Source organism: Amphiprion ocellaris, chromosome 3 (assembly GCF_022539595.1).
Source record: "Amphiprion ocellaris isolate individual 3 ecotype Okinawa chromosome 3, ASM2253959v1, whole genome shotgun sequence".
NCBI lineage: Eukaryota > Metazoa > Chordata > Actinopteri > Pomacentridae > Amphiprion > Amphiprion ocellaris.
This window is the reverse complement of record NC_072768.1, coordinates 16,273,916-16,301,519: the sequence shown is the minus strand read 5'-3', so window position 1 is coordinate 16,301,519 and position 27,604 is coordinate 16,273,916. Positions and strand designations below refer to the sequence as shown.

The 27,604-nt window shown below is 39.7% G+C and overlaps 3 protein-coding genes across 7 annotated transcripts; 2 read left to right on the top strand and 1 right to left on the bottom strand.

Moving 5' to 3' along the window:
- Nucleotides 1–1,591: 1,591 nt before the first annotated feature.
- On the bottom strand, nt 1,592–7,807 carry golt1bb (golgi transport 1Bb). 2 transcript variants are annotated; one of them, XM_055009159.1, is made up of 5 exons: nt 7,789–7,807; nt 3,357–3,448; nt 3,080–3,258; nt 2,920–3,001; nt 1,592–2,192 (listed from the first exon to the last, which is right to left on the bottom strand). In XM_055009159.1, exons 2-5 carry the CDS (start codon nt 3,438–3,440, stop codon nt 2,154–2,156), a joined length of 384 nt encoding a protein of 127 aa, XP_054865134.1. In that variant the 5' UTR covers nt 3,441–3,448; nt 7,789–7,807; the 3' UTR covers nt 1,592–2,153. The 2 variants fall into 2 exon arrangements, with proteins under 2 accessions (XP_054865134.1, XP_023123330.1); XM_023267562.3 differs by lacking the exon at nt 7,789–7,807 and adding an exon at nt 4,702–4,837.
- On the top strand, nt 7,529–14,354 carry slc35b4 (solute carrier family 35 member B4). The gene is made up of 10 exons (XM_023267560.3): nt 7,529–7,771; nt 10,379–10,492; nt 10,593–10,695; nt 10,802–10,851; nt 10,944–11,025; nt 11,416–11,476; nt 12,580–12,689; nt 12,806–12,881; nt 12,986–13,061; nt 13,764–14,354. Exons 1-10 carry the CDS (start codon nt 7,695–7,697, stop codon nt 14,014–14,016), a joined length of 1,002 nt encoding a protein of 333 aa, XP_023123328.1. The 5' UTR covers nt 7,529–7,694; the 3' UTR covers nt 14,017–14,354.
- Nucleotides 14,355–16,710: 2,356 nt separating this feature from the next.
- Nucleotides 16,711–26,682, top strand: LOC111566800 (uncharacterized). 4 transcript variants are annotated; one of them, XM_055009158.1, is made up of 10 exons: nt 16,711–16,923; nt 20,806–21,673; nt 21,764–22,294; nt 22,674–22,788; nt 23,254–23,434; nt 23,546–23,560; nt 23,774–23,857; nt 25,617–25,687; nt 25,816–25,951; nt 26,123–26,682. In XM_055009158.1, exons 1-10 carry the CDS (start codon nt 16,849–16,851, stop codon nt 26,144–26,146), a joined length of 2,100 nt encoding a protein of 699 aa, XP_054865133.1. In that variant the 5' UTR covers nt 16,711–16,848; the 3' UTR covers nt 26,147–26,682. The 4 variants fall into 4 exon arrangements, with proteins under 4 accessions (XP_054865133.1, XP_054865132.1, XP_023123333.2 ...); XM_055009157.1 differs by having other exon boundaries at nt 21,734–22,294; XM_023267565.3 differs by having other exon boundaries at nt 16,712–16,923; nt 20,806–22,294.
- Nucleotides 26,683–27,604: the final 922 nt, after the last annotated feature.

Sequence of the window (27,604 nt, the reverse complement as noted above, 5' to 3'; positions counted from 1 at the left end):
TGAAAATTCTATCTGCGTTTGATGATAACTGATCAAACGACAGCAAGCTATGTGACAATATGATTTATTTTTGTAGGCCAGGGCTGCACAGTTGCTTGGTTAGCACTGTCACCTTGCTGCTAGAAGATCCCCAGTTCGCGTCCTGGCCTGGCATCTTTCTGCATGGACTTTGCATGTTCTCCCTGTGCATGTGTGGGTTTTCTCTGGGTACTCTGGTTTCCTCCCACAGTCCAAAAATATGCTGAGGTTAATTGGCGACACTAAATTGTCCATATGTGTGAGTGTGCTTGTGTTTATGTGTAGCCCTGTGATAGACTGGTGACCTGTCCAGGGTGTCCCCTGCCTTCACCCTCAGTCAGCTGGGATAGACTCCACCCCCCCGTGACCCTAATGAGAATGTAACGGTGTATAGATGATGGATGGATGTTACAGGCTGGATTTTGGAGAACTACTTTAATGATAAGAGGTCACATTCGATAAGGCGTCCATTTGCACATTATAGGTCCCGTATTGTGGTCCTTTTCAGTAATTTAAAGAAAGTCTCACGTTTCCAAAATGTGTGTTTCGGTTGTCAGCTGTAATGCAGCTGAGCAGCTGTTGTCCACACTCCTATCAGACTCTCTCTGTATCTGTGATTAGAATGAGACTTAAATGAGGTTGAGAACAGGACTTCTTGTCTCTTCTCACTTTTTCTCAGAACATTCACTTGACATGGAAATATCACTGAATTCACAGCACAGCTGTTTGTTTTTTTTTTTAAAACTGATGTCTACGGGTTATACAACACACAACAGAGAATAAACACCAACACACATGGGATGGTATTAGTAGATATCTTCATCTTTTGCACAATTCTGAGCTGAAAAAAATTAAGGCACATTCTGGGGACATGTAAGACTTCCAGTAATTTGCTGAAAAGGAGCACAATATCATTTTGTCCATCAAGCATTCATCTTGTGAACACAGGTGCTAATGGTGTGTTGGAAAAACTGTAGGTGTGAGTTTGATATAGATTTCTGCATATGAAGAGCAGAAGCCAGCTGTTTTGGAGCTTAAGTGTTGTGCTTTCAACTACTTCTCCCGTGTAGCATCAGTAAAAACTGATAATGAATGATTAACCATTTTACACAGTGCCATTAACATTAAATATGAAGTTTATTCATTTTTTTTATTATTTCTTCTTGTTTAATGACAAAACTGGTCAAAGGAGGCAGCTTCAGGCATGCAGTGGACCTTGAGGTGTACTTATTTTTTGTGTAACTATAATTTCTGAAGTCAGGAATGAACCTTATTGATTTTTGTACATTCATAAACCGTTCTCACCCAAACTGTGAAAGGCCTCTACATACCTTGTATAAAAGGTAACATTTTAAATATGCACGTCATCTCTGATGTCTCAGATGTGTTCAGATTCATGAACCAAAAAGTTGGACTTGTGAGAAAATAACTGTCTATGTTGTAAAGGACATTTGTATCCTTAAGCAATGAGAGGTGTTCTGTACTGCATTTGATTGCAGGGTAATTATACTGTAATAATTATCCCCAATGGCAAAGAAAACTGTATTCTCTGCTGCAAAAAAAACACAATAAGTTATAAAAGACACACTTTATTTCAAGTATGCACTTAGAAAAATTACAGTACAACACATCCGGGACAAGCCTCTTAAACCTTCTATCACAACGGTTCACATTTCTGTAACATTTAGCTCAACGTTATTTATTTTCAAAATACAAAATGAAAGTAACACTTCATCAAGGAACCTAATAAAAATCTCTCTCAGTGACTGTTGAGGCACACGATCCGTAGAAGTGGATGCTGTCAAAGGTTCATAAGTCTCCTCTGAGTTACGCCAGTGGTCCCAAGTTATCAGTTCATAAATATCAGACTGGAATGATACATAAACCGGCTTCTAGCCTTAAAAAAAATAAAAAATAAAAATTCTTGGTAACATTGAGTGGCAGTCAGATATAAAACTGTTTCCTTCTGACAGAAGAAACTTCACAATGTCAGTCAAACGTCCACAAATACACTTGTGTCTTTTGTGCAGGGAAATGTTTGAATTCTGAAGTGGCAATGATCCAGTTTTATATAGTCACCATTAGAAGCTCTGATAAATACTGAAACTGTTCTCCATTATGTGAACAGCTCCACGTTATACCATGGTGTTGCTCTCGCCAATTTTATCCACCAGCTGAAAGAGATTAAGGGAGAAGTGCAGTGTGATTTACAAGTAGGACTGAATCAGAACTTTGAAGTGATCATTTAAAAATACAGAAATGTTGAGGATGATGTAAGACGTCTCACTAATAGATTAAGGAAGCTCTGAAAAAAAGATCCAGACAGCCAGAAGCCCAAAGACCCACAAAACAGCCACCGTTTATTCGATCTACTTCACTGACTCAACTGACTTGATACAGCACTTCCCACCCACCAAGACTGAAACTGATCAGATGTACAGCTGTTGAGAAATATGAGCACACACAAATTCCTTCACTTATTAATGAGATCAATCTGAAAATAGTTGGATTATTAATTGGCTTAGTCATGTCTCATAAAACAACAATTCTCTGGTTTCACCTTCTCAAACGTGAATATTTGATGAGGTTGTAGTAGTGGGCATATTTTTCACCTATTGTTGACTAAAGTCATCGTACTTAGTGTTTGAATTGGTGGTATAACAGCTTGTAAATCCACTGTATTTATTTTCTGAATTGCAAATATAGGATATTGTTGCAGCTTTTGAGGCTACAACCAAATTAGAAGTTCCTCAATCACATTAACACACACAATCAAAAGGAAAAAATGTGACATAATTCTATCTGTGATGAATTAGACTTGTCAATCAAGTTGAAATCTCCAGTGCATGAAAGCAATTAATATTTTGCGATGTGTGGTTGATTGATTGTCATGATACTCACCGTACTGATCCCTGGTAAGCTGAGCAAAGACCCGAGCACAGGAACTCGTCGGATGAATCCGACTGCCACTGGGAAGAATCCCCTGTTGAAAAGAGCAAGAATGAGATGAGACGTAACAATTCATTATGATGCCAAAGAGGTATTTTCTTTCTGAACTGACCTGAATAAGAGAAAGAAACCATAGATCTCCAGAACAACTCCAACAATCGGCCAGCCGATCAGAACCACGAGCACTCCTCCCAGGAAGAAGCTGGTGGCTTTTACTTTGTGTCTCTGAAAGAAAAATCTGAAGGTCCGCTCCAGGCCGATGACGAAAGACAAACCAGAGACAAACAGAATCTGCATGGAAACAAACAACATCACAAGTCTGGTGCTTTTCAGGTCACATGGGAGAGACTTTCACACGGTGTCACAATGTGCATGTTTGATCAACTCACATTTCCAATGGCAAGGAGAGCTTTATCAAAAAACAGCATCATCCCAAAGAAGAGGAAAAACACGCCAAACCCAGTCAGCCCCATGCCAATTTCTGTGGATTTAAAGGAGCAAAGAAGTTATGTCCTCATGGTTACATCATATCATTCACTGCTGTAAACAAGATGTCAATTTAAAAATAAATAAATAAAACATTTAAAGAAGCATGGCAAGTTAAGGGGAGATTCCTATGAGTTTTAATGATATGCTTTAATCAGTTTTTTTTTTCTGTTTTGCTTTGTTGTTTTAACTAGTTTTTTTCAAGTTCATTCACTAACCTCTTCATTCATTTATCAAAACTAAAATGGAAAAAAAACAAGCTCTGAATCTGTTCATCCCAATCTGAGAATTTTCCATTTCACAGGATATTTGCAGTAGTATATATGTGTATGGATGGTTCCCATAACTATATATAGTATATAGAGTCTCTCATCATTAAGTAAGTTGCGAAAGATGCCAACAGGTAGCTGAGTAGCAATGCTTAAACGTTTTATAGTTTAATTGTAACTTGCTGTAGTTAGATAAGCTATCATTGTAGTATATAGAGAGACTTTTTTGTCAGCAATACAGTTGTCAGATTTGGTCTGACTATTATTAGCTATTTGAGGTATTGTGTCATTGGACTTTTTTTTTTTTTTTTTCAAATTTCCCCAATGAATAAAGTATCTATCTATCTCATCTCATCTCCTGGACCTTCTCACATTATCAGTGAGTGCAAGCCCGTGCTCAATGATAATGTGGAACATGAACGTAGGGTAGAAACATATTGGGATAATCTTATTTTGCCTAGAACACAGTGTCTCACATTTTAATGTATTTTACTCTGAAATAACTGGAAAATTTCAGGTCAAAATCTAAATACTGCTGGACTGGTGTAAGCCCCCATCTCAACACTGCCTCTGGAGAGCACTATAAACACAAATAAAAGCATGGAATCTTAGGTTTTATTGTAAATATATGCAAGCCTTAAGTCACAGATTTTCTTTGAGGATGCAAGACAAAACAGCAGAAACCTGTGGGTGTATACGTTCAGCTCAACTCAGTTTGCTTTGCTGGTTTTAAAGTTTCGAGGAGCAATACTGCCAAAGCAACATAAAACCCTACGTGCTTATATATGTTCAGTATTTTAAATGCACAGACCGCAGACTGACACTCCATTGTAAATATTCCTCACTGACGTGTAACGTGACGACGCTCTCAGCCAATCGTGTTGAACCGTTAGCCTCGAGCTAAACCCGGTTTCACACAGAAACACCGCCGAGACAAAGAACAGCGGGGAAAAAATTATAATAAAGAAATGGCTCTTACTTTGTGAATCCGTAAGTGAAATCATTTTGGCAGCAGCTGGATAATTTATCAAACTACACAGCCCGTAACGACTGAAACTTCCTGCTTTTGATAGCAGGCTAACTAAACTGTTGATGCTACAGCGGCGAAGCTCGCGGTCTGTTACGTCATTACGTCAGCCGGAGCCACGTACTCCAGCAGAGATCGTCTATGTGACAGCTGGTATGTAGGTCAGCATACAGGCAGCAGATTTCACCCTGTGTTGGTGTGTAATTTGTTCCATTTGATTTGATCATCTGTATGTAAAGGGATACATCAGGCGTCACAGCCATTTTTATTCTATAAAAATTAGAAATAGATTTTTTTTAAGTGCTTGTTGTGACAAAAACTGCATACAAGTGTATCACCATGCTCAGTCTATGAAAATAAAACAGTTTTAGGCTAGATTTAATGAACAAGATTGTGAAAGCTTTTATATTTTCGCTTTATAGACGTTACTTTTTTAATAAATCAAAGTCATTTTGTTTACTCAGTCATAACTTAGCAATTCACATTTTTCTCAGAATTTTAAATTACCTGCTTGTAAGTTAACATTCAAAGCTAATATTTAAATATCATGTATCTATACTGGTGGCTACATTACAACAAAAAATGGTTTCTACTTTATGTATTACAAGACTTGTACTGCATGACAGAAAAACACTTGTTGAGGTAACTTTTCTATCAGTGCTGGATGATGGTGACATGTTATATATTTATCTAATATATCTACCTCACTGCCAATTTGCACCTGTGTACATTGTTCATCTGTATTTGCACTAGTATGTTACTAAGTTGTGTTTTTTATTTTTTCTTTCTTTTCATTGTATTTTTACTCTTATTTTATTACTTGTTCTATATTTGTGTCTATATTTATCCCTACTTGTTTTATTTATGTTACTTATCTCTAATTTTTTTACTTTTTTTTTTTTTTTTAAACTCAATTTCTTATGTTATTGCTGCACTGCCTGCTCTGCGTGCCTTTTTTTAATTGCCCCTTGGGGACAAATGAAGTTTTCTGAATCTGAATCTGAATACATGTATACATGGGCTGTGAAGAGTCTTATTTTTCATTATGTATAATAATTTATTGCTGGTGATAATTACAATACTAATCCCTGTAAGCTTTATGTTGAGGTCAGATGATCTCTGTAAGGCATGATATGCACTAGGTGTTAATTATATATAAGGCCCCCATATATACCCCCTTTTATTATTTCATTGTTGTCTTTTTTATGACTTCTTACCATACCTGTTCAAATAATTGTATTAAACTGTAGGTATAGGATGTTTGTACTGAGCTTGAAAAGTCCAGTTTTATTTCCTATTGCTTTATTTACACCTACAACCTTGAATAACATGGAGAGAGCTATGTAAAGCTTGACTCAGTTTTAGTCTTTGGGCAATCTGGTTTCTAATTTCATCTTATTTTACTTCCTGCCGTTGTAGTTGATTAATCTGTTTTTACATCTTAAATGCTCCAATAAATGTTTTTAATATTTTTCTACCTTTGGCTCTTTAATATCTTTCTTGTCAGTGTTATCTAAGTTTCTTGTCTGCCTACATCTTGTGTTTTCATGTTTGACTACATTGTAAATTAGGCCTCCATTCCTCAACCCACTCCAAATTTAAATATATAAAGGTCGAATTGTATGTGTGTGTGTGTGTACTTCAGGTTATTCTAATCAAGAAGGTTTTTTTTTTAACTAAGCAAATGTTTCATTATTACATTTTAGGGAAAAACTGTGAACTCAGATTTATACTTTTATACTTGTTTTCTGGCACCGGAAAAAGAAAAGCAGCATATGAAGCTGGTTGCAAACCTTGCAACCTTAGATGATGATACAGTGTGAAAAGCAGAGAATGCTGTTCTTAGTGCAAATAATAATGTACATATCCATTGGTATATTATACAAGTGTAGAAGAATGGCTCAGCTGTTTATTAGGGTGATGGCAGTAGGGAAGAAGCTTTTCATGGTGCAACATGTTCTTGTTGTTTTGTATTGCTGAATAGCATTATATTAAGTATTCATTTGATTCAACCGCAAAACTCTGAGTTTCTACCAGTCAGATGTCTATTTTCTTAGACCACAGTCAAGCTACTCAACATTCTTTGTCTCTGTTGTTTGCTGTACCAGTTATTCCATTCAAGCTCTGATGGAACAGGACATGGAAAACTGAGTGAGTATTGACACCAGGGTTGGGTCCTCACTACCATTTGTGCCTGACGAAGATGACTACCTCAGATTTTTGTGGGACCCAGGTTCACTAATAAGATTCTAGTTAGGACTAGTTAGACAAAAGTGCCACTAGTTGCTGAAGGAGTGACAAGCAAGAGATTTGGTTCAACAAGTGCAACATGATTTTGAACTAATGTGACCAAATATCCAACTAGCGCTGACCAAGACCTAACAAGTTGAGAAAACTGATGGTTTATATCAAGGAGTAATTGCTCAAATGGCTGTCCAAAGAACAGTAACTTAATATTCTGCTGCTGTATCAGCTTCTGTGTAACTTCTGGTAACCACAAAGTCTGACATAGTGAGAGCTCACTGCGCTTTTGAATACATGACAAACTGCGCATGCGCGTTGTGGAGTGTAGCGCTTCAGAATTGCGCAGTTATTACGCCGTTAGCTCATTAATTCATCATTTCTGAGACATTTCAATAATATTAACGCCTAGTATTGTTACACAGACAGCACTGGTGTATAATTTGTGATGTTGTGTTCGTCACGTAAAATATCAAGCGCGCTTTTTTTGTCATGTTGAGAATTGGACTCCAACTCCCATGAGCCACCGCGATCAGGAAGAGCGCAATCTCAGTTTCAGACGTGTTCAAACAAGAGTTTGTGTAGAAGCTGAAGACTTCCTCTAAAACATAAACCGCTGCTCATTTGCAAATATGCGCCGTGTAGTTGTCCGGTTTAATAAGTGACACGTTTTTACACCGAGTTTCTTTTTGCACTGTGTCGTCATGGGGACCGCGTTCGCCATTGTTCTTGTATTTGTCGGATGTTGTAGCAATGTGGTGTCTCTGGAGCTGCTTGTAAGGTCAGTGACAAACTTACACCGTCTGTGGAATCACGTCGACTTTACTGCTCGGAGATCTTCTCAGATCTGAAGTCTGTTTTGGCTTGTCGCCACACTTTACGGTATTAAACCGGAAGGAGGAGATTCATTAGCATGACGTCCAAGGTGGAAATCAGCTGTCTGGGCTCCCTCACTGCTCTCATTAAGTTGCTGTTTCATGTTCTTGTACTGTTTGTGTATATTAATGGGGAGTTCAGTTATTAATTAATTCAAAATGCATTCAGTGAAAGAAAAAGTCAAGACTAGTTTGTTAAACAGCCCATTTAAAACAACAGACACTGGGTTGAAGTGTTCAATTGAAACATGACTTACAAGTCCTACAATTATTATTACAAATGATCTGACATATTTATGTATCAAGGTTAAAAACTTACAATGTTAGATATTATACGAATTTACCAGACTAACATCTAAAATATAAATATTAAGGTTTAGACTGAGACAGCATGATATTAAAAAAATTACTTTGAACGATTAATTTTCACCAGATGACTAAAGAGTTTAGAATTCTACAATGACTGCGATGATGTGGAAGAAAAATGCATCTGCATTGCAAATTAAAAATAATTTTCAGAGGACAAAGCACAAACTACAAGAGAGAAAAGAGACTAAGGCCTTGTCCACACGTAGCAGGGTTTTTGTAAAACCGAATATCCTGCCCCCTCCGTCTAGAAAAAAACTTACGTACACGCCACCTCGTTTTTAGAAAAAAACTTCATCCACACCAAACCGCATAAGTGCGTTTTTAAGCACATTCATAAGCATGCCGGACCTTTAGGTGGCAGTAGTTCCCCAAATCCTATCCAATCAGAGTAAGCTTCCGGCTCTAACGTCACTTCCACGAAATATGAAATATGGCGACAGGCTCGTTCGTGTGGACCGATAAGGAGGCAGAATTGCTCTTAAACGTAGTAAAAACAAGCAAGTAAAAAGCGCCTGTACAAGAAACAGCGCCCAAAACCTTGTGAGAGCATCCATACTGTTACCGAATGTAAACACAGGTCGCATATGTGACGTAAGAACATATTTTGTCGCAGGCGGTGACGTTTCGAAACGCAAAACCTCGGTTACTGATGTCCACATGCAGACGCATAAAACGGAGAATTCGCAAATCTTCACTTTGGTCGGAGTTTTTAAAAAGAATCGTTTTTGATGACGTAAATCTGCGTTTTCGTGTGGATGATAGGCCGAATCGTAGAAAAATATTTTCGTTTTGTGAGATACCCGGCTACGTGTGGACAAGGCCAAAGTCAACAGCATGAAATAGGACACACATCTGCATAAAGGGAGTTAAACCTACCCCAAAATCTTGAGTATAAACACACAGTATATAACAGAAATTAGTACACCCCTTGTGTGTTAACATTTAAATGTCAAAATTTGAGATCATCGTCAGCACACCTGAACCGAGCAAAAGTACCACTAATCAGAGCTACAGCAGCTGTGTTCCTAAAACGGACAGTTCACTACTTGCATCTATATTTGCTTGCTTTCGGTACAAATATGCATTATTAAACTTTGCTTCAACACCTAAAACAAAACCTGAAGATTTTTGGAGGCAAATTGTTTGGTCAGATGAGAACAAGATTAATGTGTCTGACTCCGACAGTATCTGGTATGTTTGGCAAGAACCTGACCAGGACTGCCACAGTGAGGCAGTATCCTGTCAATGAAGCACAAGGTTGCCTATAGATGAACTGAATTTCTGTGTGACAAGATGATGCTGAGTCTGCAGAAACCTGGCAGATGCATTGTAATGATCAAAAGCTTACTCCTAACATCACGTGTTTATAAAGAACATGAAACTGTCACATAGCATGACTGAACGAGTACGTTGCCTGACCCAAATCCAGCCAAACAGCTTCAACTTCTAGAGACAGGTAGAGCAACACAACCCCTACAGCCAAGAGAAGCTGAAAAGATTACCACTGAAGATCGGCAGAACACTGTCCGTCCTTCTTGCCAAAGGGAAATGAGTCATCTAAAGTAAATGATTTGAATCTTGGTAATAAAAAGTGTACTGACTTTTGTTGTATTGGGTTCCTACGGTGTTGACTGTTAAAATATAGTGAATCTAAGCTGCTAGTGTTAATTTTGCATAAGAGCAAATACCCAATTTTACACCTTGGAAGTGATCTAATCGCTGTAAAGTGACGCATTCGTGAGTTGTTTGACGTTTAAGTGATGTTGCAGAGGGGTGTACTGATTTCTACTGTACTACCTCATAAACTGGTTAGCCAAGGATAGAGCATATTTGCTGAGAAGCAAAGGCAAAAGTACAGTAAAACCAGGCAACCAAAACGAATGTTGCCAAAGGTAATATAGGATTTAATGTGGAACAGAAGATTGTTTCAGAGTAGGGATGACACTTCAAAAGCGATTTCCCCTCAAATTAAATTTTGCACTTCAAATTATATTTCACTATGTGCTATGTTTTGATGAATGTGTTCAAAATTGGTTTATAGTGAGTCAAAAAGTTAGAGCGAAAGTGTTCCATATTCTGTGATAGCACAAACTGTATCTTTGCTGCTCCACCTTTAGACTAATATCTGTTTTTGTGTTCTTCAGAGAGTTTCCAGGATGTGGCAACATAGTCACCTTCGCTCAGTTTCTATTCATCGCATTAGAAGGTTTCATCTTTGAAACAAAGTTTGGACGCAAGAAACCAGCAATCCCTGTCAGGTAAAAAAAAAAAATCAATAGAAAAAGGTCTGACCTTTCCTGCTGCAGGTTAAAAGGAGAACTGACGCAAAATCTCCGTATTTCTGTCTCTCTTTTCCAGTAACTATGTGATCATGGTGACGATGTTCTTCACCGTCAGTGTGATCAACAACTACGCCCTCAACTTCAACATCGCCATGCCTTTACACATGATCTTCAGATCAGTACGTATTACTGGTATTTACCGTCCCTCTTGAATGTTCCCTGTTAGCGTCATTTCCTCCATTTCAGTCTGACCTGTGTTTGAGCTGCTGTCTCATTTCTCTGCAGGGATCATTAATCGCTAACATGATCCTGGGAATAATCATCCTGAAGAAAAGGTAACCTTGCCTCAAGTCTTGCCTGCTAGTTAGAAGCATCCCTGTAGATCTACGTGCAGATTGACTGCAATCATTCATCTCTCTCTCTGCAGGTATTCAGCCAGTAAATATCTGTCTATAGCTTTAGTGTCAGCTGGTATCTTCATCTGCACCATCATGTCTGCCAAACAAGTGGTGAGTCCTCTGCCAAACATGTTGCATTTTCTACACTGTGTTACTGGTTGCAGTCTTAAAGAGCCCCTATAATGCACATATACAGGTTCATAATTAGTGTTTTGGGACATTCAAGTATGTAACAGGTTGAGGTAATAAGTAATCAAAGAAAAACCTGAGCTTCAGAAGAGATGATTTAGACAAGTAAGGAGCAGTTCAGGAGAAAATGACTCCTTTGACTTTGTAAGTTTGGCTTTATGTGCTTTTGTTTGCTTTTATATGCTCAAAAAAGCTAAATCACCCCCCAAAGCAAAGGGAGAGACTCGGTAAGCATAATACGGGCTCTTTAACAATCCGCCGTTTCAACATTTTTATCATGCAATGATACACTGTTGGTTTTTGTTTTTGCAGAATGTTTCCAGCGAAGGATCAGAAGATCAAGGATTTTATGCCTTCATACGCTGGCTTATAGGTGAGTGATGCTGCCATGATTAGGCTGGTAGATCAATGGATAAATAAATTAGAGTTGGACCTATTGATTGACTGATATTAGCTTATTAGAGATATTTTGGCACCAGTGTACATGTCGAACTATAAGTGACAAGCCAGTGCTGGTCTTCCTTATCCACCTATCTCTACACAGTGACAGGGCTGGAGAATAGTTTGGCAGCACCCATGATTGTTGTGCTACAGGGAGTCAAAAACCTCTGGCTTGTTTAAACCAATCACAATCATCCTGAGCGGTGATGAGTTCTGATGCGTCTACTTTAGCTGTGGAGGAACTCACTGAGCTCATTAGAACCACAGAATTTGCTGGCGGTATGTGACTCTTGCAGAACTTTAATAAATCAATATCACAGAAGGTTGTGGGAAGTAAAACGTATTTGTAAAATGGTGTGCATCGCTGCCACAGCAAAAACATCCAGATATAAGGGACGGTGGCAGTCAGAAAACCAATTAACGTCGGGCATCATAGTCCTGCCAGATGCAGTCTGGGCTTCCCAAAGTCTGTTCACAAGTTCACGGGATTCAGTGCATAAACCGTTTGTAGCCTTAAGACATATAACATTGCTGCTTCATTAATTTGTTTAGGCAATGGCGTTCTGTCATTCAGACATGTCAGTTTTCAGCTTTGGTTGGTGCTCAGAGGTTGTTGCCGTTTCCCAACGTGCAGGAGAACCATAGTGGTACCAGTGTATGTGTTGGCCCATCGGTGAAGTGTTCATCATGTCTTGTGTTTTTATTTTTTTATGCTTTCTTTAGGGGCTACATTTTGCCTTTAGTAGATATTTGCATGACAGATCTAAAACTTGAGGAAATAGAAAATTGGTGTGGAGAGATAATGTGACTCTGGATAACTGGAAGACAGTGAATGGATAGGTTAGAGAAAAACAGGGACTGTGGGGGAAAAAGAGCAGGGGTTTGACACAAGCAGTGAAGTTCTGAGCTGCTGAGGTCTTTTTTTTTTAACAGACATTAGTTTGTGCTCAGACCTCTTGGCCATTCTCTGCCTTTGATCTTTGACATGTTTAAATCATGCAACACATGTTGCTTTGCTGATTTCTGCTCATTCAGGTATCGCCATGTTGACGTTTGCTCTGCTCATGTCTGCGAGGATGGGTATTTTCCAGGAGACGCTGTACAAGCAGTACGGAAAACACTCCAAAGAGGCTCTCTTCTATAACGTAAGTGGTCTTTGAGTGCCGACCACCAGGCTGCCACGTCTGAGTTGTTTCCATGTGTTTTTTCTCAGGGAACTGTGTCAAAATGCTTTGCACTGATTGTGTTAATGTGTTTGCAGCACTGCCTGCCTCTGCCCGGCTTCCTGCTACTCGCCTCAGATATCTACAACCACTGCATCCATTTCAGTCAGAGCAGTAAGTTCCATCGATCGGTTCTGGAGAGCCTCTGTTTATAGCTCTGACTGGAGATATTACTGATGTCTTTTTTGTTTTGTTTATGTTTTTTTGTTTTTTTGCAGCTCCTGTGTTCGTCCCCGTGGTTGGATTTAGTGCACCGATACTGTGGATCTACCTGCTGATCAATGTCATCACACAGTATCCTGCCAAGTGCTTTTGCACTTTGTTTGCATTGGTTTCTGCACTGTAACGTTTAATGCACCATTACAATCGTCCCCAACCTGCTTTTTCCTGATTCTGAACTTGGATGATCTGTTTAAAGCTCAGACTGCAGATGAATTCCACCTGTGACAAATAGAGCTAAAGTATTTATTGACCTGACTATTCTGATTAATCAGTTAATCTGTCTTTTTTTTTTTTTTTTTTTTAATACAAAAATAGCCAAAATTCTCTGATTCCACCTTTTTAAAATTTGAATATTTTATTCATTTTATTATTTCCTCTGAGGATATAATGTAGGTTTTGGGAAACACCGATTGTCATTCTTCACCCTTTTTTGATATTTTATTGATCAAGCAACTAATCAGTTAATTGAGAAAATAACCATCAGATGAAAATAACCATGAGTCACAGCGCTAGTGAAGAGAGGCTGAAAGCAGAAAGACTGGTTCTGAGCATCAATTCAAGTGCTACTACTGCATTTGCTTTTATTGCTATTGATGAATTTTTTTTTTTATTTGGCTGAAGTTCTTGTGCAGCTGCAAAAAAACATAAATGCTGATTGTGGTGCCATCATACTTACGCTGCTAAATAACACAAAAAGCATCAATGATAATGCTGAATGAGTTTAAATTGGGAGATTTTGTCCCGTCTTGTTGCAGACTTTAACTTTCCCTTCAGGTACGTGTGCATCCGTGGCGTCTTCATCCTGACCACAGAGTGCGCCTCGCTCACCGTCACTCTGGTGGTGACGCTCAGAAAGTTCCTCAGCCTCATTTTCTCCATCATTTACTTCCAAAACCCCTTCACCGCCTGGCACTGGGTGGGCACGGCGGTGGTCTTTCTGGGGACTCTGCTGTACACGGAGGTGTGGAGCAGCGTGCAGGCGGCGCTGCGTGGAGCCGACGCCAAGCAGCAGAAGAAGGCCGAGTGACGGAGCAGAGACTGGCGGTGGAGTAGAAAACCAGCCACTGTGTTGGACTTAGAAATAGGTTTTGTTCAGTTATCCTCCAGCAGTTTTATACAGTTGAGAACGTTTTTGTTTTCACGTTCGATCCTGCATCACCAGAACCACACATGAATACGGACACGCAGCGGCTCACAGGATGATGCTGATGGTCAGTTTTGTTATCCTCGTCAGCAAATCCCATGAAAAGACCAAAACCAAGGTGTTACAAAACATTCACACATACGGATGCAGAGTAGTTTTTAAGTTCTGGGGGTTCGTTGTATTGAACACATCATTGTCTGGATTAAATGCCAAACCTTCTACACAGTGTTATTCCCTGAGCACACAGCAGTGTTAATTACAGACTTGTTTACCTCCCTGTGCTTGTTGAACCTGTTGGGGTTTCAATGCATAATTTTGTAAGATCATAACCTTAATATTTAGAATACTCCACTAAGTTTGTATTTTATATATAATATTGCAGGGTCTTAATAGTAATATTTAAATGAATCAGGTTAATTTATATATTCATACTGCAATGTCTTAACATGTATATTTACATTAGTAGGGTAGGTTTATATAATAACACACAATAGTTCAACTTGTCTTATTTCTCTATTGGAAAGAATTTTAGCTCAACATCTGCTGTTTAAATAACGGCAACAACGACGCCAAAGCTTGTGTCTGAGCTGGAAGTGATCCTGCTCACTGGCCTGGCGGTCGCATCACAGGATGCTTCCAGGAAGTGGAGCCTTTCTCATCTTCCCCCTCTAGTGCATCCAGGCTCTTTTTCAGTCCGCTGAGCTCAGATGCACTGCTGAAAAGACAGATGTCGTTCACAATGAATAGCAGTCCCACTTGTCTGAATCCGTATGTGTGAATAATAATAATAATAATGAATGTCTTGTTGCAGGTGCTGCTTCAACACCTTGTAGTCAGTGTTTTTGCAGTAATGGATCGCATGACTACTGGCAAAGCAGAGATTTCTAGCCTCTTTCAGCTCATTGTTTTGGTTTTTTGGATTCACTCTCACCACTTTCATTAAGTCCCTTTCGACTGCAGAAGGCTGGAACGACCCCCGGTACACTCTCTGCTCAGACAGACAGCAGTTTGACCAGATTACTTAAAAAGTGATGATTTGCCCGGAGCTGCAATGATTAGCCCATTAGTTGTTTAGCTGGTATTTTCATCAACTTCAGGTGTTTGTTTTCTTTATTTTTTCATGCAGAGCAGTGCAAGATAATAAGCAGCAGAGTAAAGGGTAATGATAACGAGTGACTGAAGCGAATCAGGTAAGCACTGACAACTGTATCATTTCATTTATTTAAAATAGTTAAAGTGGTTTTAAACACTGTGGGGCCTAATGGTTTCTAGGGTCAATTTTAAGACTCAGATTAATGTCTGATTGGAGGCCTGATGAGTAACTGGCAGTTTAAAGACTCGCCCCACATGGGAGCAGCACACCCACCATACAGACATGATCTATTTTTGTTTTTTGTCTCCAACTGTGCATCTTCCTAATGTGTGTGTTTTTGTGGTCATATTACATCTGTTTATGCCTCATGTATATATTCCATTTTGGTCTATTGTCTCTCATTTAGTTGTTTAACATCTTTTTACCACCATTTTGTCTCTTTGTTGTCATTTTACATCTCTTTTGCTTCTCATTTTGTTGTTGGTGGTTTTTTTGACATTTCTGTGCTTATTTTGTCCCATTTTTGACCATTTTTGCACCTCTTTGTGGCTCTTCTGTGTCTTTGTTCATTAAGTTACAGTTTTGTCTTAGTTTATCTGGGAGCCAGTTGTATTTCTTTATGGTTTTTGTCCTATTTTGGTCATTTTATGTCGCAATTTGGTTGTTTCCCCTCTCTTCATAGCTATTCTATGTCTCTGTGCTTGTTTTGTGTCATATATTGGTAGTTTTATATTTCTTCATTGTTATTTTACGGCTCTTTTGCCGTCTTACATCTTGTTGTTGCTATTAGGGCTCTCTTATTTTGTGTCTCTGTTTGGGATATATTATAATTCAAGAGCTCCCTAATCTGTCCATGGTGTTCGCAGGATTCATTCATCGTTGGTTTTGGTCTTTTCATTAGATTTGCCGACAACAAAAAACACTTAATAATCCCAGACTTTCTGTCATTTAACGTTAGCCACCATCACAGATGCAGAACCATGGTGCTTTTCTTTCATAGTGTCAGATTTAGTTGCAATATTTATTTTTTAAAACTGACAGCTGTCTCTCTCCATGTTAACGGTCATCAGTGGGATTGCACTGAACCCAACGATGTGATGAACTGAAGCCATTGAGCAGCAGCTGGAGGCGGTGAGACTGTCTGAATGTATAGAGGAGTGATTTATGCACATCATTCAGTCACTGTGTCTTTGTCTTATTGTCTCAGGTGTGTTGGACCAGTTATTTTTTTGTCAACAATAAATCTTTACACTCCCTGACCGGTGAAAATAAAAAGAAAACATGGCTGCAAGTGGAGATTATTGATCCACCAGAGCTGCTGCAGGATCATCTCTCATCACAAGACATGCATGCTGTTTCTGTTTACAGTGAAGTTTCATTACTATTTCATGCTGGGGACACCGTGTTCCCTCAACGTTTCACCGACTTGAAAAGCCGGTCGACCAATCAGGAGAGGCGTTGTTGAGCTCCGTCCAATGGGAGCTGCTGTTGCTGTCGCCCGGCGGTGGGAAGGGCAGTCAGCTGCGGCTGTTTGGGCTGATTCCAGAGAGCGGACGTCCACGTTGTGAATTAAATAATCTGTTTAGTCCGAGATAGTCGAGGACCTGCACCTGAAGGAGGGGATGGGGGGAAACAGTCCGAGTCACTTCTCCCAGGAGGAAGAAGGCGGAGGAGTCACTTTTGTGAAGGGCATTCGGGTGAGTGAAAGCTCCGGAAAACTAAAGGTGCCTGCAGGCAGTTTGTTGAGCAGAAACGGAGGACATCCGTGTCAGTGTCTCCTTTGGTTTTACACTAAAACTCTGTCATTCCTCATGAAGTCACCCTCTGCTAGTTGTCACTCCAGTCACCCCGCTGTTAAATATAGAAACAGCCTGTCAGTAAATACCTCTGACAGAAAACACACTTTCTGCTTTCAAAAGCTTCTGCTTATATCGTTTTTTGTAATATCTTAACATGACAAAAACCTTTAGAATTATATAAAATGAGTTATTCACTCTAATCATTTACTTATGCAGGCAAACCTGCCATTAGAGGTCCACTGGAACCAAAAAAAGTATATTAATGCAACCCTTAATTGGTGAAAAATCTGCAACAGTTGCTAACATTTTTTTTTTTTTAATTGCACATAAGATAATTGCAATTTAAATGACATAAGATGCAAGTCGAAACATCACACGGTGTCATTCCAGGCTTTATTTCTGTCTTTTATTGTTGAGCAGTTTGCGTTTGTTTCTTCAAAGTTGGTTTCATCCCTACAGATTCTGTACAAAGCTTCAACTAAATCTGCAGCTAAATCAAACCGACTTAAACGTATTTTTAAAAAAAAACATGCACAAACACATACTTTATTTACATATAAAAGCTGATGCATTTTCTAACTATCTGGATACCATTAATACAAAATATCTGATTTGCTACAAAATACTTATTGTAGGCCAGCGGTGTCAAACTCATTTCAGTTCAGGGGCCTCATGCAGCCTAATTTGATCTCAAGTGACCAGTAAAATCACAGCATATTAACCTAGAAATAATGACAACTCCAAATTTTTCCGTTGTTTTAGTGCAACAAAAGTACATTCTGAAAATGTTCACATTTAAGGGATTATCTTTGTACAATACATGATGAACAACCTGAAATTTCCTAAGAAAAATACATTTAATTTCAACAATATTATGCCTCTGTTTATCATTTACACATTACAACTCACAGATGACAGAGTATCTACAAAGGCACAAAACATTTAGTCACAGGTACCTGGAACTGAACGATATAGTATTTTACTTTATGATCAAAATGATGAAAGTCAGAGAAAAAAAGACAAAAAACCCCAATAAAAATGAGACAAAATACTACAAATGAGACACAAAATGACAAAATATGAGACAAACGACACAAAACAAAAGACGAAAAAGTTAGACAGCGACAAAAAATGGATATGCGATAAAAAATGGCAAAAGCGAGAAAGAAAACGACAAAAAATAGACTAACAACACAAGTGAGACAAAAAAAACAAAACGACAAAAACAGCGAATAAAGCAAAACACAAAATGACAAAGACATGAGACACACGACAGAAGTCGGACAAAAAAAGAAACACAAGACACAAAATGACAAAAGAACAATGAGCAATCTAGTATTTATGATCAGAACAACTGGTCATGGTCTAGAAATTATTTTAAATTTATAGTTTTACAAATTTACAATTTGCAGTTTATGTCGTCGCTGTAATTTTTACACTTTGTAAAGTCGTCCTGCGGCCGGATTGGACCTTTTGGTGGGCTGCTTTTGGCCCGCAGGCCACATGTTTGACACTCCTGTTGTAGGCGGTTATCAATTTATCTTTTTATTTTGTGCTGCATTTTGAACTGCAGGCCTAAAAGGACAACACATTCCCCATGTTTTATTTGTTTTGTGTAAAATAATAACATTTTTTACATTCTGATGGAAGCGTTTCATGTAATTGTACAATCCTGACTTAATGGCTTATTCATTTCAATTGTTCAAGCTGTTTTTACTGCTGATATAATAGAATTACTTTTGTCAAAGTAAAGACAGATTTAAGGAACACAATAAGCTGATTGTTCGCAGCCTCTTAGGTTGAAATCATGAAATCATTGTAGTGATAATAAACATTTTCTCGATTTTTCAGTAAAAAACAGCGATGTTAAGGTGAGATACTGGTTTTTCGTGCGCTGGTTGATTTGGAGATTTCAGGATATTTTGGCCTCCTTTTAGAATAGTGAAAAGAAAACTACCAAAGTACACTATAAGGTTAACTGTATTGTAAACTTGGAATACAAACAGTCAGTGTCCTAATGTAAGTAATCACCTGTAGAAGTTTCATGGTGATATCTATCAGTTAGATTTTTGCTTGTAAACAGTGGTTTCAAATAAAAATTTGTTGAAAATTTACAATACATCTTTATATCTTTCTGTCTTTGAAGGTTGTTTATTTAACATTAGTTTTTTTTCCGCTCCTACTCTGAGCCAGAAATCTCATCTTCGGTCGCATCTAAATACACCAAACTTTCCAGGTTTGTTCCTGTCTGAATATTTGTAGCGAGGAGTTTGTTCATATATTTTTCATATTTTTAAAAGCATATAGATTTTTTTTCTGGCTGTTGACAGTAGTTTCTGATTTCTGAAGTGATTAAACAAAATAACCAAAATCCCTTGTGAAACAAAAACTTTGAAGCCGACTTAATCCAACATTCACATTTTTGTTGCAGCAAATTTGTGTATTTTTATATAGAAAATACCTTATTTGCATATTTAAACATACAATTTCAGGAATATTGTAACACAAGAAATGATTGTTCTATTGTGACATCTATCGTCAGCTGGGGTTTTTTATGTTGGTAGTGTTTTTTCTTTAAATATTAAAAAGATCTGTGTACCAATGCTACTAATTCACATAGTAAATAACATTTTTATAAAATTACAGAACATGACATGCATTTCCACCATTTACTTGTAGTTGTATCACTTGTATGGACCCAGGAATGTAATCCAAATGATCCACTCGCTGTAAAATATGTTTCCTCGATTAACGGTATCTTGCTGAATCTTCTAAAACTACACAGTAAAATTTACTGCTTATAAAAATCACAGTACTTACACAGGAACTGAACCCACAGAGTTATGATTATGAGCAAAACCCGGCAATGAACAGACACATGCACTGAACTCTGATGTTAATGTTAATTTTTGCTTTCTCCATATTATATGTCTTTATGAAGGTAATTTGTTTATTTGTCAGTGACTGTTGTGAACTGATGTGATCAGTTTATTAGGTCTGTGTTTCAAACTTATGAAATTAACCAAACTGATCTCAACAGCTGTTTTAATGAAACAAGCTGGTCCTGGTTCAGCTTGCATGATTACCTCAAGACAGGCTTTGATAATAAGGTTTGCTCTTCTAAAGTCACCTCTCAAGATCAGTTTAATCTGGATTACTGTGTTAGGATGTTAAAGTCCCTCTCCTTTGTTGTTCCTATTGACTAAATCCTAAAAACTCACCACCGTGTATCTGAGTTGCATATTCAATAGTTTTTGTCCATAACAATATTTCCTTCATGCCTTAGTAAAATGGCTTAGACTCCATACCATGAAGGGAATTTGAAGGAGGATAATGATCCAGAAAGTCTCACCCTACAAGCTGACAGAATTGGTAGTTTGTGTTTGTTACATATGAGACTCTGGAAGTCTGTAGTTTCAAGGTGAATATACTCAGCCATGGCATTGACTGCTCATTTTGCTTAGGATGCATCTTCCAGCATCTAAAAAACACCATATTGACATATTAATAAGGTTAAAAAACATAGGAGGTCTTTAACTGTTGTCAAACCTGCAGGATTTCCTGAACCCAAACCTGAATTACTGAAGTAAGCCTGATTTAACTTTATTATTATTACTGTATTAAACTCTGCTCTGGGTGTTTTTCTTTACCCATCAAAGCAGAAGCAAAAACAAAGAAAGCTGCACAAACAGAACTTTCAACAGCAACAAAGCAGCAGACAGATTTATCAGATTAAAAATAAGCCGGTGGCGCTCATCATTATTTTTCTTCTTCCTTCAGCTGTCAGACAGAGTCATCCACCGGATGAAACAGTCGCCAAAGGGCACCTGTCCTCAGTTCGCAGCTGAACCAGAAACACCGACGGTCACTCCAGTTCCTGCCCCTGCTGTGGAGCACTCGTTACCTCTTCTTTCACCTCCTTCATCCTTCCCCACTCCTCCTCTGGAAACTCCATCCCCACCTCCGTCAGTGGAACCAGCTCCTCCTGTGAAACTGATCCCTCCTCCTCCAGTGAAGTTTCACTCCCTTCCTCCAACCTCCCTGGAGCCTGCAGCACCTCCTCCTCCTCTAACCGACCCTGTTGTCTCGGCTCCACCTCCATCCACACCTTCTCCACAAGTCGAAGTGCACGTGGAGCCTGAATCTGTTCCTTCACCTCCTGCTGCGGAGCCCATAGTCCTGCCTCCCGTTGACTCCTTCGCCCCACCTCCTGTAGAGCCAGAAATCCCGACCTCACCTCTGATCACAGAACAGATCGTCGAGCTTGTCGTCCTCCCTCCTCCTGTACAGTCATCTCCAGAGTCTGTGGCTCCACCTGAACCTCCATCTCTTCCCTGTGAACTTGTGATACCAATATGTCCCACTACTACTGAGCCTGCTGCTGTAGCTCCATCTCCTCTTGAATCTGCTGCTCCTTCACCTCCATCAGTGGAATCAGCTCAACTTTCCCCTGCCGTTGAGTCCGCACCAGTTACACCAGTAATCCCACTCTGCCCTGTGGATTCACCTCCAGTTGAAGCTGCAGTTTTACCTCCACAAGTGGAGACAGCTCCGGTTGAGCCTGTGGTTCTGTCTCCTGTAGCTGAAGAAGTGCCTTCAGTCGTGGCTCCAGCTGTTGAATCGACGCCTCCGTGTGACCTGCTTCCACCTCCTCCTGCTCCTGAGCCAATTGCCGCGTCTCCATCTCCTCTAGAACCAGTTGCAGCACCTCCACCTCCTCCAGAGCCAGCTGCAGCACCTCCACCTCCTCCAGAGCCAGTTGCAGCACCTCCACCTCCTCCAGAGCCAGCTGCAGCACCTCCACCTCCTCCAGAGCCAGCTGCAGCACCTCCACCTCCTCCAGAGCCAGCTGCAGCACCTCCACCTCCTCCAGAGCCAGTTGTAGCACCTCCACCTCCTCCAGAGCCAGCTGCAGCACCTCTACCTCCTCCAGAGCCAGTTGCAGCACCTCCACCTCCTCCAGAGCCAGTTGCAGCACCTCCACCTCCTCCAGAGCCAGTTGTAGCACCTCCACCTCCTCCAGAGCCAGCTGCAGCACCCCCTCCTGCTCCAGAGCTCTCTTTTGAGGAATCCCCTCCACCCTGTCAGTGTGTGGAGCTGGCTGTTGTTCCCTCTGATGCACCTGTAAATGTGCCCCTTCCAGAGCCTGTAGCTCCACCTCCTGCTGAACCAGCTGCACCTGCTGAGGAGCCCACCATCACCCTGACTCTGCCCCCAGTTGTTGAAGATGAAGTACCTGTTGTCATGGCAGTGCCACCACCTGCAGCAGGTGAGTTTGGCCCATCTTTATCACCACACTTAGTGATATTTTCAAGTAACCAGGTGTTGACTGATGCATTTCAGTGCCACCATGCTCACTGGGGCATGTTTGATTAACAAGCTCATTCATGCAGCATCATACAGTATTACAGTCGCAATCATATCACATGGACTGCTGTGTCCTGTTCACCAAGATGTGCACGTTTCAGGTGGTGATGTTTCATTGTTTCATTTGACACCAGTCGAGCTGCTGCTGTGCAGGAACTTTCTTAAAAACAAGTCGGCTGCTTCATTTTGATGCAGGTTTCAGGCTTGTAGCAGCAGTTCAAAATCGAAATAAATAAATCCGAAAACGAAATTTCTTTCTTTTCTTTTGTCTTTACATACAGCCCTGCCCATTTCTCCTGAGATGGTGGAGGAAGAGTTGAGGCAGAAGATCAAAGAGGAGATGCAGCAACGTCTGGAGGAGCAGATCAACCAGAAGAGGCAGGAGCTGCAGCTACAGTAAGGACACAAGACTGAACATTTTACGGAGTTTCTGTTGAAATGTTGTGGATGTGTGTGTGAAGGCTGATTTCTGTGATGTGACTTGGTCTAACACGAAGAATTAAAAACGTACAAGTTATTTTTCTAAATCAGAATAACATTTTCTACTCAAGATGCCTCATATAGACAGTAAAGCAGAATGAATCTGCAATATTCTGAAAACTAATGACTTACTGAAGTCTTTTTATAAGCAAAAAATGGGGGGGGCATCATCACTGTATTTAGTCTAGAACTGCAACTAACTTTTTTCATAATCTCAAATATAGTTTTGATTTTGTCAATGACATGTCAAGGAAACCTCCATAGCCCCAAAACATTCTGTTCACAAGACAAGGAAATCCTCCCATTGGAGCTGTAACCAGCACAAACTGCTGCCAATGAATTGTCTGCTAATCAGCTAATTGATTAATGGGATTTGTGAAGGCTGGAGGAGATCAGGGCTCAGGCTCGAGCAGAAGCGAAGGCAGCAGCTCTGGCTCAGGTGGATGAGCAGGTGAAGAAGACTCTGGAGGCGGAGAAGACGGCCTACATGGAGAAGCTGACGGACTCTATCACCAAAGAGCGAATGAAGACCGAGGATGAGAGGCTCATGGTGCAGCTTTACGTAAGCAGAAGAACACACGCATGACTTTTGCATGTCAGGATCTCTCTTGTAAATGTGAACTTCTTCCTCTTATTGTGCTTCTTTTTCTTTCCTGCCCTGTTGTTGTTTCAGTGGATGGAGATGAAGGTAAGACGGGGGAGACTTTATGCATGCGTGTCTCGCTCTTTTACTTTCATTCTGCACTGATCGCACCTAAATCAACCACTGTTTCTTTCTTTGAAAACAAGGCAAAAAATAATTTGTGACCACATGGAAACTGGGTGTTTTTGTCCACAAAATATGAACAAGCTGGTTTTAGAGCTGTGCTGATGTTCTCCTCCGATGTTTAAACTCCTGCAGGCTCATCAGCTGGAGGAGAAAGAGAAAGAGCTGAAGAAACGAGACGCTCTCTACAAGGAACATATCGCAAAACTTGAAGCAAAGGTTAGTTAACATTTTTGAGAGTTAAAGCAATAAGCAGTGAGTCTGAAGTGAAACTGTGTAGGTTTTACTGAAGCAGCCGCTGTGGCTCTAAGTGACAGTTTTTACAGTACATTGATAAACACAAACACAAGCAATTATCCACCATTAGCTATGGATAATGTTTTGTTTTTGTTTTTGGAGCATAACCGTAACATCATAAGTCCAGGTAAATAATGCATTTGTTTTCAAAAGAAAGAATTTCAAAACATTTAAATGATTGGATGTCAAGAAGAAGAAGTGCATTTTTTTCAAGATTAGCAATCAAATTATTGGCAGTGACTATGTTAAAGTCAAACATCCTCAAGCAGTAACGCCTGGATTTGCAGATGATTGCTCACTAAGTAGTATTATGATAGTGCGACAAATATTACAGCATCAGAATTAACTGAAGGTGTCAGGAGTTGAGTTATTATTCTAAACAAAGAGCAGCTTTCTCAGCATCAAATCAAGGCTACACTGAAGGATTCTGAGGGGGACCAAAGGTGACCAAACTATCCAAAGACCAATGCATCCAACTCTGTTCACTGAGAGATAGAAAAGCAACTTCACCACAGATACAGAAGTTACTAAAAAAAAGCATGCAAGACTCCAATCAGCAAAAGACTTGTCAAAAGAAAGCAGTCTAGTGGTGTTCTCAAAGGATGAGTAGCATCTCTGAACCACTTCTCAAGAGGTGAAATGAGGCCAAAAGCTTGGAGTGGGCTAAGACATGCCAGCATTTCACTGTAAATGATGGAAAAAGTCCTATTTACGTTTGAAATTTGTGGTCGTAACAGAAGAATGTATGTAAATGCAACTCCACCTCGATTGAGGAGGAGTTCTCCATTCTTCAGAGACGTGCTCCATCATCCGGTTTGCTTCTTTATGGAGAAGGAATCAAACTGCAGCAGGATAATGAGTCCAAACACACGACAGCGCTTTTCAGAAATACTCGACCACTACACATTTATGGGGCGCTTAAAGGGTGAGAAAGCCAAACATTCAAGTCATCATAAGAAGCTTTTGGAAGCTCATGCTGGAAAAACTGGATTTTCAGAATTTAAGAATATTAGATAGATCCTAGGTTAATTTTATACTGTTTGCGCTCAAAACTGTTGAAATAAATCTGAAACAAATTCAAAATAATCGTCACTACTGGGCTCAGACCTTTGGGACGTCAGTTGAAAAGCAGCGCACACAGCCGGCATGCTTCACAACGAACACAACCCATCTGTCTTTCAGTCAGACTTAGATCTTATGAACATCATCTCCTTTATTATCTTTTCAAACTGTCTCTCCAGGTGTAATGTGTTAACCATTTTTTTCAACCACAATACATATATAGCAACAAAAACTTTCTACAAAAGACTTTTTTTATGCTGATTAGTCACCAAATAAACTAGTAGGACTCATCAAATGTCGATTTTAGCTTAACTTGCTCAAATTTGTTTGGTCGGTTCAGTCGTACACCTGGAAACGAGCAAACATCCAGACAAATGTCATGTATGCAGCATCGTTGCTTTTAGCTCCACCACTTTAAACCACTGACGTATAAAATTTCAGAATCTTTTGCCATTTCTGGCCACTGAGGGGCAGTAAGACTCAACAACACAGGGGATAAAAAGCACAGTTGGATCATTAGTCCCTAGTCAAGTGAAAGTAAATAATTCTCTTCATTTTGATGATGCAGCTGTGATATTTATTTTGACGACAATGTGAGGTGTTTGTGTCACTTTGACAGTGCACGGAGTTTTACAGAGCGTCCGCTGAGAGCTTCCAGAAGGGCAAAGAAGAGACTCACAACCGCTTTGCGTAAGTCAGCGTTCTGGGTTTTTGTAGGAAAACTAGATTCACATATGCAGAGTGGGATCAGTGTTGCGAAGCATTGTTACTGCTTTTGTGTTCATGTTAGTGATGTTAATGTGCGTTCTGTCGTTCAGGCGTTTCAACATCCAGCCAGTGTGTGGAGACCTGCAGAGTCAGATACTAAAATGCTACAAGGAGAACACAGGACAGACTCTGTCCTGCTCCAGCATCGCCTCGGCCTACATGCAGTGTGTGGACAACGCCAAGAAGGTACAAGTCAATGTTTCAACACATTTCTTTATTTCTTTCTTCTGTCCCTCTGATAACCTAACTTATTTTTATAATGTGTTTTGCAACTTGTTTAATGATGCTCCTCTGTCTTAATGTTTGGTAGTATTATTATTAACCTTTCAACCCTGTGTCTTTTCTCTCCAAACCCAGAAAAAGCTGATCACTGGCGGTTAATGTGGATACGGGACGAGGGCGACGTCTGACAGGTTCACTGCTGCAGCAGAGAAAACACGATGGACAGAAATCCACAAACAGACACGATACAGAAGTGACAGGAGAGCATCTGAAGACGTGCCATATAACCGCATGAACCGACGTGTCTGGAGTAGTCTTCCAGTGCGGTGTCACAAAAACCAAACAGTTTAGCTTTAAGTAAAGAGACACTCGATATCTGCAACTGTCTCTGGTTCTTGGGATCATCTTTAAACCAACTGTGCCGACAGGACAGCATCTGGGATTTTTAAGTGCTTCAAAGAAACATGCGGGTTTTTTTCACAGCAGTGTGAATTCAAGTCAGGTATTTGTACGAGATATATGATTAACGAGAGCCTGTTTAATCATTGTGTGTGTGTGTGTGCCTTGATGTTTTGAAAGCTCATTTTAAGAGTGCAGATGCATGAAGGAACCATTAAGTGAGCAGAGTGCAATGTAACGAAGACCTGTATGAAAAACAGAGATACATCAATAAACTCAGATGTGTTTAAATATTATGGATGCTTCAGTTCATAGCTCTAAAAAATATTGTTGGGGTTCTGCTGGATTACACACACTAACATACAGTATGCAGTTATTTTATTATTTCAACAAAGCAGCAAACCTTCACTTTGCTGACATCTAGATCAACTCATTGTCTTCTTAGTGTTGTTACTTGTAGTGGCAGAAGGAAATACAGTATTAGGAATTACTTTATTTGGTGCATATTTTAGTCATGGAGCTTATTTCAAGAAAATAAGCAGAGTTCTGAGAACTCGGTGTAATACTGCTTAATTATTCCACTCGGAGCTCAATATTTTCTGCCTCTTTCATGTAATGTTTTGCCTGAATCACACAGCTGCCTGAAAGGTCAACACAATCTGCACTGCAAACAAGACTGACTCGCTTTTCATTAAGACGCAGTAATTGCAAATGGATCAGTCTGGCTGGATGTACAATATTATCATCATTATTACTAATAATGAAACGTGTCCGTAAACGTGACAAGTCGTTTCTGTAACAGCACTTGGAAAAAAATAGACAAAGCTAAAATGGAGAGATCCCAAACACACAACAGGTATTTAAGACGGCACTATATCTACACTGTGTGCACAATTATTAGGAGTATTTTGACCTTACAAGCTATATAAACTTGAATGCTAATTGGTTTTAAGCATTATCAGGTGATGTGTATATTTCTAATGAGGGAAGGTGTGGCCTAAAGTGATCGACAGCCTATATCAAGGTGTGCATAATTACTAGGCAGCTTCTTTACCTAAGACAAAATGGGCCCAAAAAGAAATTTAACAGACTCTGAAAAGTCCAAGATTACAACATGCCTTTCAGAGTGATGCAGCACTCTTGACGTAGCTAACCTATTGAGGCGTGATCACCGAACAGTCCAACGTTATGTTGCAAATAGTCAACAGGGTGATGAGA